General features: G+C 43.8%; 1 protein-coding gene across 1 annotated transcript; it reads right to left on the reverse strand.

Annotated features, from left to right (window-relative positions):
- Positions 1 to 1,100: 1,100 nt before the first annotated feature.
- On the reverse strand, positions 1,101 to 16,208 carry muc (dihydrolipoamide S-acetyltransferase muc). The gene is made up of 12 exons (XM_089564939.1): positions 15,952 to 16,208; positions 15,463 to 15,545; positions 14,667 to 14,890; positions 13,350 to 13,622; positions 11,845 to 11,985; positions 10,009 to 10,094; positions 9,055 to 9,195; positions 8,167 to 8,248; positions 6,642 to 6,722; positions 5,602 to 5,676; positions 3,954 to 4,018; positions 1,101 to 1,578 (listed from the first exon to the last, which is right to left on the reverse strand). Exons 1-12 carry the CDS (start codon positions 16,074 to 16,076, stop codon positions 1,449 to 1,451), a joined length of 1,506 nt encoding a protein of 501 aa, XP_089421065.1. The 5' UTR covers positions 16,077 to 16,208; the 3' UTR covers positions 1,101 to 1,448.
- Positions 16,209 to 16,530: the final 322 nt, after the last annotated feature.

A 16,530-nucleotide genomic window follows, 5' to 3' on the forward strand; every position in this document is an offset into this window, starting at 1 on the left:
TCCTACTAAAAGTCTTCTCAAAACATATGCCACCAGCCATTTGTGCTGGCCAGAAGGTATGCTAACTTTCGTGAGGCTCTAGACATAAGCTGGTGAGGTCTGCTCGTTGGAAGCCAACCACACAGAGCCATACACTGTCAAAAACGAAAACTTATGCTCACATACTTATTGTTGAAAGCCTCACTTGTACTATAAATTGAACCATTGGGACAATGGCAAATTATAGGTGACTGCTGGAGGGAATCACATGTAGCCAGGGTGTATAATAGGTTAATAAAAGAAAAATAGCAAGAGGAAAAAATTGCATCTGGTTTTCTGGAACACACTAGCTCATGCTGGGGGAAAAATTGCTATCCCTTTCAGCTCAGTTTTACATCTTGGCCCTGTGGACTAGTTTAACACAAAATATAATAGTAAACAATATAACTTATTAAATTTGAAAATCTGCATGTTTGCCCAAGTAGCCTATCCTGGTTGACGAAAGCAGTTATAAAATCCACAGATGTGTCTGTGTCATGCAGTAACAATGTAATTTACTCTAGTAGAGCACCACTTTGACGGTGACACAAAAGCATTAAAATAAAAGTACTCCAGATGCTAAGAGTCAAATAAAATGTGTGGAATACAAAAGGAAAAGTTAAATAAAGCTCGCATTCAGAATTTCTCAATATCTGGATCACAGCTGTCTGAACAGTCCATATCCTCATGCAGAATACTTGTATACATACGTGATCCCACCAGTCACTAGGCTCCACAGATCAGCTGCAGCTACCATATCTCCCGTACCAAGCAGTTTTCTAAACCGCTGCTGTCTAAAAGGTTAGCTATGTGAGAACTTAACGAATAAACTTGTAATGTAGACCATTGAAAAGACTTGCAAATGAGTAGTGCATGCAGATGACTTTTAATTACTCACACTTGAAGTGAATAAAAAAATTTTTCAATTTATGTGGTGTTTGCACTTAAGGGAACCTTTTCCATACACTTGATTTTGCTGAAACTGCAGTGTCAGGTCCAATAAACTGGAGATTCGACTAAGCAAGTCCAAATTAATGTCAGTTCACTAGGCAAACACACAATTCAAGCACACAGACCAATGCTGATTCACAGAACCAACCTTTAATCACTCTAAAGCTGGCACGTATACCCGCCTGAAAGCACTCTGTGCTCTGACCACAGGCACTTGCTTCAGGACTCCATTGCTAATGCTCTCTCGTGATGCTCCACACGTTTCTTCCCTGGCTGCTTTGTTTCAAAGAGAATTTAGTTTGCGGCAGCTCCCTTAATGGAGCGGGCCCTGGGCAGTGGAGAGCTGCACTGACTGGACTGGGCCCAAAGAGGACGATGAGAGAGGGAGTGGAACTGCGCAGATTGCACAGCACAGACGACACTTCTACCCACGCGGCATAAATTACACATGAAAATTGTCATATTCGCAATGGCCCAGCTTAGAGCAACATGAGGTGAGGTCTCTCGAGCAGGTGCTTGAAGTGCTGGAGCCACTGTGCTCCAACGGCGCCGTCGACGACACGGTGATCACAGCTCAGCGTCACTGACATCATCTTTGCCGTTCGGTACCTAAAGAGTGGGACGAAGAAAAAGAGAGAAAGAAAAAAAAAAGAATCGCATGTGGTGAGAGAGAATGACCATGCTATGTTGCAACAACAAGGTCACTCAAAAGAAGATATGAAAGAACCAATAAGCTGATCGTGAAGCACGCATACTACATCAAAATGGGAATGTTTCACTTGGAAAGCTGTAAGAAAAAGCTGACGCCAAAAAACTCTTGCATATAAGTACCGGTAAAAGGCCAAAAATACTCTTTCACATATTCCTGTCTTCAACAAAAAATGACATCACAAAAATTGCCTAAACAAAATGGCAAACTAGATGGTGTTTGAGCAAAACACTGTTATACCCTGATGCAAAGCAAACACTGCCCTCCCCCCATACATAAAGGAAACAGATGAACTTTTACATTAAAAAATGTCAGAACTGTGAAAAAAGAAGGGAAGTTAACTGTCTGGATCAAACAAAATAAATCCATGCAATGTTTTTCATAAGTGCCAAATATGTAGATACCCAAGTATTTTCAATAGTTAAAAACTAAGGGCGTGCGAATAATCAAAATTTTGAATAAGAATACAATGTTTGCTATTTGGTCCATGTTCAATTCGAGAAATATTCACTAATTTCCAAATACTGGGCAGTGACTGGATACCGCCGGATTTTATAAATCAGACCATGGCAAAATCACACTATCTCGGAAAATCACCCAAAGATTGAGTTTAAGGTGTCATGAAAGCAGTGCAAAGGTGTTCTCAACGCTTTCTTCGCTATTGTTTATTGCATGGACAAGCCACATTCTGACGCTACTAGGCTTCAACATCATGCGAAATTCCGCAAGTGGGCTTTCCTGCATACACGCTTCACGAAAACAAGATGGCCGACCACCCGTTTCGAACAATCACAATGCAAAAGCAAGCGGTTTGTTTGGTACTTTCATAATGAGTTGCACAATAAATGCCCATGCCTAATATCAGTCATCCTGTCACCTTCAAAACTATTCTGGTGCGAGCTCCGCCATCTCATTTTTGTTATTTGCATGGGGCTGAATTTTGCATGGGGCTGGGAAAGAATTTTGTATGGGGCTGAGGCAGAATAGAGGTGTCACCAGCAGGGCAAGCAACCGTGTAAAAATTCTTCTCAACGCATGGTGTATTGCAGCCCGTGCACGTCTAAGATGTGCGTAACAATGGGCGCGACGATGACAGGAGGGATGATATATTCATGAGAGGATATTGATATTGAAGGCATATTTGATGTTACACTGGCTCAAACTGATAAATTAAATTTCCGATATGCTTATTTTTTGCAATGATTTCAAGAATGCAATTTATTAGACAGTGGGTCAATCAGAGAAAAAAAATCTGCTCCTCACTCTGCATGGTTCACATAATTAGCAATGCTCTACAACAGAGATTATGGCACTCTAAGTCCTGAACGTCTATGCATCACTGCTACGAATTTGCAGGAGTAAGAGACAAGGTCCCCTTTAGTTGTTTTCTTAAAGGTGCAGTGAACAGGAATCTGAACTCATCATTTTGCCGCGGGAACTCAATCTACACGTTCTGAGCATTCTTAGAAACAGTGATTTATTGTCCTGTGTGGCCTATTTCCCTAATTAAATTGAATTAACGTCCGGCTCCCGCCTTTTTTTTTTTAAATTCTCCCCGTACGGTGGGCGGAGTCGACCGACGCGGGGAGTGCCTTTCACCCAGTCCCGTGGCGGCTTGCTGCTCTGCCATCGGCGGAGTAATATGTAGTAATCCGTAGTAGCAAATAGTCCACGCGTATTTTTATTTCTGCGGGCTTATTTTGTGGCTATATTATCTGCGAATGAAACTATTTATTCACAGAAACCTAAAAAACAAAATACATTAAAGCGAAATCAAAGCCTCCACGGAGCTGGCTGAAAGGCACGCCACGCGTTGGTCGACTCCGCCCACCGTACGGGGAGAATTAAAAAAATAAAGGCGGGAGCCAAACATTGCTTCGATTGAATTAGGCAAATCGGCCACACAGGGCAATAAGTCGAAGTTTCTAAGAATGCTGGGAACGTGCAGATCGAGTTCCCATGGCAAAAAGACGAGTTCAGATTCCTCTTCACTGCACCTTTAAGACAACTGTAAATTTTCTTTACAATAAGCATTTGTCTTCGCACTGAATAGAATATGTGAAATGGTAACAGCTGCAGATTCATAAAATGGTATTCACAGACTACAGTTTATCCATGAAAAATATTAGTCTCAAGGCAAACTATCTGTTTTCACAGCAGGCACCAAAATTGCAGAGAGAGTAAGAAAGTGGCAAAATGTGGTGTCCCTTTAATGACCTGAAAGTGAGCACACTTCCTGTGGCAAAGCGGAATGCTAAAGGAAAACCCCACATACCCTGTACTGCTCTCCTCATCTGGTACAAGTGTGTCCTCTGTGCTGCCAACAGCCAAGATGCATGCCTGCAATGAGAAAGGAGATACACAGCGCATGTCTCAAAATGGACTACTGAAACAAAGTGATTTACAGCAATCCTTCACATCACGCCCCTAAACGTGACGTTCGTGATGCCTAATAAAATAAAACAGTAGGCCATAAAGCTGTTTGCCCTTTGGTGCTTTTAAAAAAGTATGTGAGCAAACATAGAAAAAGGGCAAAACTGTATTCACAATGTTATAAAGTGCTTTAACGCCCTTTCTGTGGTTGGGTTACTGCAAGAGGAGACCTATGTGATATTATGCCTGTCCACCACTAATTCAGTCTGAGTCCATGCAGCACTACCTTTCTACATCCTTTCTGCACAAGGCGACTGCAGAAATTCACTGACCAGCAACTGAGCAATTCTGCGGTTCGAACTGAGATTTAAGAAGAAATGAAGTTATCCTGTGGGAGGCAGAACCATACTTCACTGCAAGTCGGCCACGAGTCAGCGAGAAACATCAATCAGAAAACCAGACTCAGTTCATACAGGACATGATTTAAAAACTGTGTAGAAACATTTTTCGCAGAATGGCAAGTTCCCCTCTGTTGAACCACCACTACAGACCATTAAAAGGTAGTGCATGTTTCGTCACTTGCATAGGGCAGACAGCATAGCATTTGTGAAAGATCAGCATCCATAAACAGGCCATGCACAAACGAAACAAGCAGTTTCAATTGATGGCCTGAAATTCGCTGAATGTCTTCCATTCTCACCAAAATTCTTATGTCAGCAGGTATCTTTCCTCTTTTAATTCTTTAAGAATAATAAACACAGGCAGCCATGCATTTTTTTAAGAGAAACGAACCATTTGCTGGAGCTATCAGATGCTGTTCCAATGCGAACAAACATGTAAACTCATGCCCTGCTACCTCCAGACATCCTTTTCATTTTTGCCTTGAAGGCCATGGAAATCACAAGTAAAAGAAAAGCCCTATAGCACACCATAAAACACGAAACGCACCCTGGAAAAATTGGACAGACTTTCAGACATACAAAATGAAGGCACGCTATTTCCACCAGTCATCTCATACAATGTCATCAGGCTTTAAGTTCATCTTTTTAAGACTGTCAGTGTACACTGCCACTGACAGTGAGTATAAACAGAAGTAGACAACAGTGTGACAAGGAGTAGGGGTGTCTACAGTTGGTGTATCATGTGGTGTAAATGCCTAAGCATGTCATCACTCACAGCTGCATAAAATATAACTTCTGTTGCTCCATTACAACTCCTGGAACTGTGTTCCTAGCTGGCTCAATCACCTCGTCCACAGGGTCACCAGCCACAGACTAAAAACTTGGTTCACACAGGCATGATGGAGTTGCATTTTTCTATGTGTGTGATGGTCTTTCAGGCTGGTGGACATACAGATTCACTACAGAGTTCACTTTCATTTCATAGAATTCCCTTTCCAAAATTAATAGAAAATTGGCTCTAGGATGTTTGTGCTTAAAAAGGGGGCAACAAAGATAACTGCTAATAGTGCACGTGCCCCAGCTGTTGAAATGCTTCTTCCTGCATGACACTAAAGCACTTATCATGAGACATTCTTTCAGAAAACAAACCTGAGGAGGGTTGATGATGGCCGAGAAGTTCTTCACACCGAACATGCCTAGGTTTGACACAGTGATGGTACCACCCTGCAACAATGAAAGACAAGAATCATTCGGAGCTCAGCTTTGGTTGACCACTCTCTGAGCGATATTGACATGTTCATAATGAGCTCGTAAAGTTGACATATGGAAGAAGAAGAAGATAGATAGATAGAGAGGGGAAAGGCAGGGATGTTAACCGGAAAGGATTCCGGTTGGCTACTCAGCACAGAGGAAGGGAATGAGGGGATTAAAGAGGGAAGAGAGAAGGAATGGGAAACAGTCACAGTCGGTCAATCAAGGCGGTCTCTCTCAAAAAACAAAACAGTGCCTTATAAGCCTTGATGGCAGTCGAATGTTGTGGCCACGGACCGAGGATCTTCGCCTCTGTGACATATGGAATGCTACAAGAAAGTCTTCTCCCATGCCTTTTGCATGGAATTAAATACATAAGGCACAGTCTTCACAAACTAGGCCAGTACATTTCACAGCAAGAGCATGACAATATGCGCAATGTTGCTGTCTGAAAACTAAAAATTAAAACTGACACTGTCACTCACAACCATACATCTCAAGTCTAAACCCTCCCCCATCCCCTTTCACATCATTCACAATGCCACATTCTGTCCCCAAGCTTCCCCCTCCTTCCCACTATGTACTTAAAGCTGCAGACCAAACTGCCACCTGTCACTCCCGAACAAGGAGCTGAGCTGGAGCCGAAACATCGAGACTTTTTAAAAGCAAAAAGTTCTGGTTTGAGAAAATGCCTCACAGTTTACTAGTTTTGTCGCCAGACACTGCTGCACACAGCTTGAGTAGTTCACAGCAGACAACTAATTAAGCTTTTGGGTGTAAATAAGTACATAAAAAGAAAACATTACGAATATTCTGTACAGCATTATGAAATGTTACGCCACGCAGGTACACCATGAACAATGTTCCTTACAATTTGATAACTTCATCAATCCTTACCTCCTTACAGCAAGGGTAAAAACCTTTGTCACTAGGCTCACCTGGAACTCGTGAGGCTGCAATGTCTTTTCCCGGGCCTTGGCGGCCAATGTCTTGGTTTCTTGGCTGATTTGTGCAAGCCCCTGAAACATGGGTTCCCACCAAAAGGAGACTCTGAGATAGCGCCCACAAGGTGCAAGTTACCTCACAGTCAAGGCCACACCATTATTTCGGCAGAGATGCAGCAGCTAACGTAGCACTTCATGGGTGCTAAAAAGTATAGGTACACCAAACAAAAATGTACACAACCAATGGTAACAACAGAAGCAAGTCAACGCTTCACTTGCACTAGTACCTACAGCTGAGCACAACCATCCCCCCCCTCCACCGTACAACGTACAAAACCTTTCCAACATCATAGGCAGGAATTTCAAGCTTTGCAAGCACATAAAGCTGAGCAGTGCACTGTCTTGAGTTAAGCAGGAGTTGCTTAATTTGTCAAGCATTATTTCTGCAATAATGCACAGCAATGTTGACAAGAAGCTAAGCTGTCTATGATGCAATATGAAAGAAGCCAAAAGCCACAGAAACCAAGGGGCACAGGGGATTTTTTTAATTAATTTATTTATTTTGTGCTGTTGATCAATTTAGAATATTACTGAATATGTTATCGCTTAAAGCTAATTGATTAGAAAAGCAGAAGAAAAAACAACCACATGCCGCCGGTGGGATCCGTGTTTTTTCTTCTGCTTTTCCAATCAATTAGCTTTAAGCGATAACATATTCAGTAATATTCTAAATTGATCAACAGCACAAAATAAATAAATAAATTAAAAAAATCCCCTGTGCCCCTTGGTTTCTGTGGCTGTTGGCTTCTTTCATATTTATAACGAGCCCCTCATTCCCCTTCTCTTGTTTGCTTAATTGTTTAGCGAGGGCCTCGGTTCTGGTAGCCTTGACGCCATAGGAGGCATAAAAGGGTTCTCACGCAGCTTCCACCCGCTCCGTTCGATGACGTTCTACGTCACAACTGCGGTAACTCAGGACGTTCCACGTCTGCCCCTTATGAACTTGGGTGGCGCTGATGAACACTCTCAAGGTTAGGTTACTTGTAAACATAAATACCCCCGAAGGTAGAAGAATTGAGCCGTCGCCTTAGCTCAGAGGTACAGCACCGGACGCGTAATTCGGAGGTCGTGGGTTCGGATCCCACCGGCGGCATGTGGTTGTTTTTTCTTCTGCTTTCCAATCAATTAGCTTTAAGCGATAACATATTCAGTAATATTCTAAATTGATCAACAGCACAAAATAAATAAATAAATTTAAAAAATCCCCTGTGCCCCTTGGTTTCTGTGGCTGTTGGCTTCTTTCATATTTATAACGAGCCCCTCATTCCCCTTCTCTTGTTTGCTTATGATGCAAAATGTATTGATCACTCATACACAAATTGTATACTAGTGCAGTAAGAACATTTCTTTACAACTCCTCGAGAAATGACACAGATAAAGACTAGAGAAATAAATCACTTCCAGGGTGCAATAAAATGGAAAGCACACAAGACTGCATAATAAAGAAAACATCTCCCACCTTCTTCTCAGCTCCAAAAACAATAGGTGTGATGAGGCCTTCGGGTGTGCTCACTGCCATGCTGACATCAACAGACTTGTACCTGCACATGGAGCCAGGAGCCTTTCTTAAGTACAATAAATCTTTTTAAATACAAAAAAATTTGAAGGGTTATATCATCATCACCTAACGGCAACATTTCTGCTTTTATCTGAATAAAAGAATTAAAAGTTACCCAGGCTGAAATTTCCTCTTATACCCGGGCAAAATGGCAAGCACCACAATGAGCAAAATAGTACCACTGTCCTCCGAAGATCAGGTTATATGCCTGGATGGCACAGGAAAGACATTAGTGACAAGAAAAACACCACAGAAAGTCGGGCCATTGTGCTGAGAGCAATTTGACTGAGTAGGAAGGAATCCAGCAAGCAAGCCAAAGCTGGTGCCGTATTGCCATCACAATGCACGCCTCTGCAATACAATTCTGATGAAATCAGCTGACTCAACTGAGAGAACCTTTTGCGGTTAGCTTTGTCCCCCCACAATGCCGCCCGTTCAGATTTGAGTATGTCACCAGTCCCACACAACTGTCTAACACAGTTTAAAGTGGTGGGACTCCCAATAATTAAAGTGACATAAAGTTGCCTCATGAGATAGTGCTCTCTTTGCTTTTTTTTTTATGAGCGGCATTCAAGGCTTTTCCTAAGGAAGACGAAAACTTTATCTGACAGTGATATGAGAGACCCTATGCACAAGGCCTTTATCCCATAGCTTGCCCTGCCGTTTCGAGCTTGGCATCCAAATACCGCAACCACTGAGCCCCCACAGTGGGCCACATCTGCATAAATGCACAAAAGTAAAAAAAAAAAAATCACAGCCAGGATGTCGCTGGCAGCTGCTGAAACTCACTCCCTGATGAAGGTGTCCTGCCAGGATGAGTTGGCGGCCGGCACTTTCTTGGATGCCAGTGCAGTTGCCTTGATCACAAAGTCATTGACCGAGATCTTGACGCCATCCTTATCCATCATCTTGTTGAATTCTGCACGCAGCCTGGGCAGAGACGAGCCACAGCATGCACCTTGCACAAACATTTCTCCCAAACAGTGGTTGCAAGAACCACAGATGAAACTACTAATAGTGGGCTTACAACAAAACAGAGTGATTATTTATACTCATATATCCACATGGATTCACCAACATAACACTGCTCTGAGCCCTGTCCATCACAATTTTTTGGCCAGACTCCATATGTACTGCTCTCAACAATTATGTATAGCAAAAGGAAGTGATAGTGCTTGGGCCTACTGTAGGCCTGCAGTATGTTCTAAATAAATAAATAAAAAAAGAGAGAAATAGAAGAACTGAAACAAAAAAAAAAGTTAATATCTAAATTCACTGAGGAACCATGCGGCCTCTGCCACAGTATGACAGAGTATATGAAGTAGTTCATATTTATGGTATGAATAACTTCCTATTAAAAACAAATCTGTCTTTGAAATATCTCTGAAAAATCAGACGATATGATAGCAATGTTCTAGAGAAAAGGAGCGTTTTTACCATAGCACCATTCCAGTAGCTCTTTCATATTACTAAGACAGAAAGCTGGATTATGCAAGAATGACACTTACATAAAAGCCTATCAAGCTAAGGCTCCATCATGCAAGCTGATGCAAGAAAGATGTCACGTAAACTGCAGAGAAGACCTGTGCATGGCCATACACAACTAGGCAGCATGGCTTAACCACACATTGCATATATCAACACAGCCTAACAGTGGATATAAACTTTAGCTCACAGAATAAAATAAAGGGCTGAGAATAATTGTAGAGTACACGAAAAATGGCTTTCAGGCTGTGTACTTACTTGAGGACGGCATCCATCTTGATGTCGACACTTAAGTAGTAGTGTGGTATCGTCTGCTTTGACTGAAGCAACCTCTTTGCAATGGTCTGAAACAACAGAGAACAGCACGGAACTCCAAATCAAAGCCATAGCATCTATCCTGTACACACGGTCAGCCAAACAAAAATGAACTGCTATGAAAAGAAGAACTAGACCGCTAGAGTGTTCTAAATTGGCTGTAGTTTCAGGCTAAATAGAGAACAAACTGTAGATTTAAACGAGCGAGAGAAAATTAAAAAATAACAAAAACCACATCCAGAGAAAAAGAAATTTCAGGTCTTTTCGATGCAGAAATCGTAGGCATAAACCCTCAGTCTAGCCCTCACAAAACACTCTCTTATGCAGCAGTGCCCTCTGTTTAAAACGTCAACACAATTCAATTCAACCTGAACTTACACTTCTAGCAATCTAAAACAAAGAAAGAAAAAACACTAACACGGTACACAACACTAAAGGAAAAAACACACCACAGGCAGTCTCTCAGCCACCTTTCTGCTTTGCCGAATTCTTCAAGCTGTATATACAATAATTACTTGCATAATGAAAACACTTTCTTTTCTGAAAAGGTGAAATCAAATTGGGGAGAGGGTTCATTACACGGACAAAAAAGTTTCAACACATTTATTTTTGTAAGAGTTGAAATATCATGTACACCCGCTCACCATAAGTACACGATTGTAAGTCGACCTATTTCTTAAAATTTGAAAATCCGAAGTGTGGGGCCAACTTACAATCGAAACCAAAGCATGGCACCATAAATAAAGGCAAGACAAACAACACATCAAGGATGCTACAGTGTTGCAATTTTATGTTTGCTTTACGGCTCTACCCAGTAGCATTCGCCTATTGTGTAAAATTTTTTAGAAGGATTTTTTTTTTTTCATTTCAACTGCACACTTGGCGCTCAAAGGAGTGCAGACAGTGGACGGAAAAGCCGCTGTTCCAACCACGGTTGCACCGCCACTTCAAATGGCAGCGCTTCCAGGGAGTGTTGACAGCTGATAGAAAAGCTGACGTGGCTCAAGCATAGTTTCTCTTTGGCTCTGTTTGACACATTAAACAATTGCCGACCACGTTTTACCAGGTATGGTGGCTGCAGCGAGGCAAAATTTTCAGCTGTTCCGCGCGATGTCATGATGCAGTTGTTTGTGAAATGTGGCATTTTGCGCGATGACGACGTGCTGTGGGAGTGCAGCAGTGATGACGATGGCAGCACTAGCGAGGACAATGGCGCAAGAGTGGACAAGTAGCCCAGTGACTAATACATTTTCGTTTTGGAATGTGCCCACGGGCATGCCCTACTTCTTTTTTTTTATTATTGGCATGCGGTATTGGGGTTCAACTTACATTCAAGTTGACTTAGAATAGTGTGAATACGGTACCTGTCATCAACAAAAGTGCACAGTAGAGACGTTGCATCTGTGTCACCTGCATTTCTGTTGCTGGTGTTAAAACATTGTTTGCTTCTATAGGCGTTTGCTGTATGACGGCATGATCAAGCAACTTTGGAATCTTCGACAGCACCGGCCAATCGTGGCGAGATAAAGCAAACATGCTGAACACCGATCATAAAGGTCAGGTGCGTGTTTTTTATACGAGGTTAAAGAAAAAGAGTGAATTCTCGATGACAAAAGTGGGAGGAGTGGGTTCAATACGCGAGTAAATATGGTGCCACAGAAATACCACAAACAGCAGTCTTATTCTGTCACGTTATTTGAGCAGCAGACATGCACAACTTAAATCTAGAAACAAATTTTTAAAAAAACAGCGACAACTCCCTCAAGAGGGAGCACATACCTGTCGCATGCTGGTGAGTGATATGTCCTCGTACTTTGTCGCGACCCCGCCTGCAGCAGCTGCTGCCCTCGGTGCAGCCGCAGCAGAGGCCAAGTCTTGCGCAACAATTCTGCCTCCTGGCCCACTGCCTCCGGGTATTTGCTGGAAGAGGCATTGCAATGCTCTCAGCTTTCTTCACACACATGGGACAATGTGTGACAATGCGCATGTAATCCGTGAGTGGAATATGTTGCCTTCTGAAATTGTAAGCCAGCTCACTCCTGAAGCATTCGTGTCGACGGTAGCAAACCACTTTCAAAACGGTTAACATTGTCACCATGTGTCATTTACCATGTTTCTTTCTATGAGAGTGAGAAGTTCCTTCTCTGCAGTCTTTTATTGTGTACTTTTTCATGCACCCAATCCTGTTACGGCCTCAAAGAGAGGCCAACAGTATGTAATAAATAAATAAATAAATAAGAAATAAGAAAGCAAAGTTCCCGTCCACTCTCCAGTCATGAATCGAGATGGCATAATTTGTGCAGCTGGATCAGAAAGAAAAGCTAATCCATAAAGCCAGCGATACCCTCACAGAAATAATCAAGAAAATTGCATTACTGAGCGATAGAGGTCATTACCTGAATGGTCCTTAGCTCTGAGTGATTGGTGAAATTCATTGACACTTCTGATTAGGTTGCGCTAGAGCAATGTCTCAAGCCTTGACTTCTCACGTCAGCACTCTCTTCATTTATCAGAGGTAGCTTGAATGCAGCTTGCACTAACAATGGAAGAAGAGCTGTACCAGCACTACACAGTTGAATATACCCTACCCAATTCAGAGAGCATGCTTCATAGCCAAATTTTCTGCAATGGGGAAAGCTAGTACCAACTGGAAAACTGGAGGGTACCCCGTGGCACTGGGAACTGAATCCCACATTTCCTGCACACATGCTACAACTCTACTGGTAATAAAGAGGTTCAACGTTCACAAGGCAGTTTTGACTGGACAAAAAACAGAATTAAAATTCCTGCTTTTTCTTGGAATGCAGTTAAAAGATCCTCCCTGCTTTTCTTTTTCCACGGGTGTACACATTGTTTGTAGGTTGGCTATGTGTGCTCAAAAAGTTTCATTACTGTTCACAGCATACTTATCATCATCATCATCAGCCTGGCTACGCCCACTGCAGGGCAAAGGCCTCCCCCATGTCTCTCCAATTAACCCTGTCCTTCGCCAGCTGCGGCCACTGTATCCCAGCATACTTCTTCATCTCATCAGCCCACCTAACCCTCTGCCGCCCCCTGCTACGCTTGCCTTCTTTTGGAATCCACTCCATTACCCTTAAGGAATAGCGGTTATCTTGCCTTCGCATTACATGCCCTGCCCAAGCGCATTTCTTCCTCTTGATTTCAACCAGGATGTCATTAACCTGCATTTGTTCCCTCACCCACTCCGCCCACTTCTGATCTCTTAACGTTACCCTTTCCAATCATGTCAGCAGTGGCCACGTCGACACAGGAATGCTTACGGCCAGGCTGATGCCCTGTTCAGCAGCAAGCCTCCTGGCAAGTGGGCTGGCAAAGAGGCGGCCACCAGCGCCCACGGCAGGAGCAGCTGCTGGAGCAGCAGGCATTGCTGGTGCAGCAGCCGGCGGAGGAGGCGGAGGTGCAGCTGCCGGAGCTGGTGCTGCAGGCGGAGGCGCTGCTGCCACTTTTGGTGGGGGTGGTGCGGCCGTACCGTCATCCACAAAGTCCTTGAAGGCAGCAACGTCTCCCTCGTTGTACACCAGAATGCACAGGAGCTGCATGACACACGCACAGGCCCCACCAATGCTTCACAAATGAACAAAAAACAAAAAGCAGTACAACGAAGTGAAAACAGTCCAGCAGTAAACATCCTGTGAGTGTGTTCCAATTCCTATGGTAGATAATTAAATACAGAACAATACGGAAAACAGCCATTTTAAACTGAGTTCAAAGTGCAAATGACTGAGCTTAGGACGGTATTATGGATAGTCAGCATGATCCCCGTTTCCAGGTCTGAAGCGATGCCACCGCCCCCATTATGATGACAATTATTTACCAAATGCTTTGTTTTTCATGCAGAGAGCTGAATTTTTTCAGCAAATATGATACACTGCTCAAATATTCATAGATCCTGGAAGTCCTCATGCCACTCCTGGCGCAGTGGTGCAGATGATAAGCGATGCGTCACTGCCCTGCGATGGCAGGTGCTGCCACTGGTGGGGCTTGTGCAACCCATGTTGCTCTTCGTGAGCAACATCTCGCGGCCAATCATTAATTTAACTGCTACCTACCACGGTGCACAGTTTGTTCACAATCCGGCAAGCAGGTTATGATGATGGCACAAGGTTAAGTGACTTAGGTGGCCCACCTGCCTCCTAGGTTGCTTCTCTGGGGATTTTTCGTGGCTTTTTCACTCACGGTCAATGCCGCTAGCACCGCTGCTGCTGCCGGTTTTTCTGCGACACGAGCTCCTTAACGCTACTACATTAATATTTCATTTGAGGGATACTGATTACTAGCACATTTCATTTTCAGTTTGGTTGTGCGAAGACAGCTACGTAGAAGTGACTGTTAATAGAGACTTCCTATATTTGTTTTACAGCATTTGATATATTGTTTGGACGATTGCATTTCAGTGCTCCTGTTTGTGTTTCATTTGATGCTGACAGTTTACATGTGGTGGCACCGTGACTGAAGAAGGGGTTACAAGACCAGCATGCAGCTTTAACAATAGGAGAAGGGCCATATAAATCACCAGCACCGTTCTGTGGCCTCGTCCCAGTCACATGGGCAAGCATCTGAATCAGCACAGTACCAACCTTTCCAAGTGGCACATCCTTGGTGCCAGCAGGGATGATGATCTTGGCTAAGTAGCCCTCCTCGGGTGTCTCGAAGCCCATGGTGGCCTTGTCCGTCTCGATTTCACAGAGCAGATCCCCCTCGCCTAGCCTGTCGCCTTCCTTCTTCTCCCAGCTTATAATGGTGCCCATCTCCATGGTAGGTGACAGTGCTGGTAGTTGTACCCGCAGGTGCTTGGGCAGATCTACGTAGAGACACAACACCAGCACACTGTACTAGATACGAACTGCAGAGCAGCTGGTTGCTTCCACTACAAATTAGAAACCAATAGCTATAGAGTTACGTGATGAATATTAAGGATGAAGATAACAATAACTGCTGACACGGCCCCTTTTACTTCAGCTGATTGGTGGAAGGCGTAGGTGGATTTCAACCTTCAAGCCTGTCAAAAATGTTGCTGAATGTATATGCACATGCAAACAGACATACTCCGTGCTCTTATGAGGTCACAAACTGCAAAAGCACCACACGCAATACTAATCCCCGGCTTGATATCTACTTTCTGAAGAAAAAAACTGATGGATGGGGGACCAACTTGTCAACTTTACTCAGCACCCATGACCATATCGACATTGACCAAACTCTCACACGAATTGAAAACCTGACCTTACATGCAACAGAGTCCAGGTTACACCGGATCTATAAAAAAAAGGCGCGGTCGGTCAGTGTTGAAAACACGCATATCTGACAAACCATAAGGAACTGGAGTAAGCAACCAGCGGTTAAGAAAGCTCGGTCACGCCATTGGTTCTTTACCTGCGCTGTACATCCGTCGTGCCTGGCCATCCTTGAAATGATGCCTCGGCTTTAGAAGGTTGTTGGAGCTCTGTGCGATCAGCCTGCGATTCAAGACAGAAGTGCAAGGAAGAGAGTCAGGGACATTGCGACATCCAGATTCACACAGAATTCCGGGCAAATGGTAAAATGCCCCAAAAAGTGCTGCTGAAGGTGACACAGTGGTCATCGAAATGCTAGCATATACAGCATGATCAACAACTGCCTCACCAAACTTGGCTCGAGTATCGGCGCCAAGAGCATCAATCGCGCTCGGTGATCGCATGCATCGGGCGGGTCACGAAACCACCGCGCCGACACGCTTTCTTGCAGCGAAAACAGCTACAAACGTTGCGAGAACAATCTGTCGTGGACCTGGCGACAAATGAGAATCTCTGCCGAATAGGCGATTCAGCGGAGCCCGCGACTGCTACGATGGTGTGACCTTTTTCGACGCATTTTTCCTCTCACCGGTTGCTGGGATTTACGTCCCTCCTCTCCAGGCACAGCACGCTGGCGGTTCGGACGAAGCGTTTGCAGCAGCGACTCGGGGCACGGCCCAGTTCGTTCCTCACGACCAACACAGTCCGCAACATAGCGCTGTTTCACTCGCACGACGGCGTTACTCCACTCGTCTCCGACGCCCGCACCGAACTTCGAGTGCGACGGTAGAGGACACGGCCGCAGTGGCTAGCTCGTCAGCCGACGACGAAATCATTTCCCAACGGGGAAAACAGATGGCACAAGCAGCGCGGTAAAATCCAGCTATCATCATTACAAAATTGTATGAAATTTCTTCGCAGACAAAAATTTTAAATAGTAACCTCAAAAAAAGACACAAAATTTTGCTTAACTACTTTTTATAATTATTTAATTTTATTTTGTAAGAAAACACACATTTGTTATGTACCGTACTTGCTTTTGCATGGCGAGAAACCTACCTGAACGGCAAAATTTAAAATTATTTCCGGTCTTTTTTTTTTCTTCTTCTCTAGCGTCGAACATACCGACAGGCTGCCCTCAAGCGACGGCTGGTGTTTAAAAAAAAGC

Source organism: Amblyomma mixtum, chromosome 1, assembly GCF_055824585.1.
Source record: "Amblyomma mixtum isolate Tamu chromosome 1, ASM5582458v1, whole genome shotgun sequence".
Lineage (NCBI taxonomy): Eukaryota > Metazoa > Arthropoda > Arachnida > Ixodida > Ixodidae > Amblyomma > Amblyomma mixtum.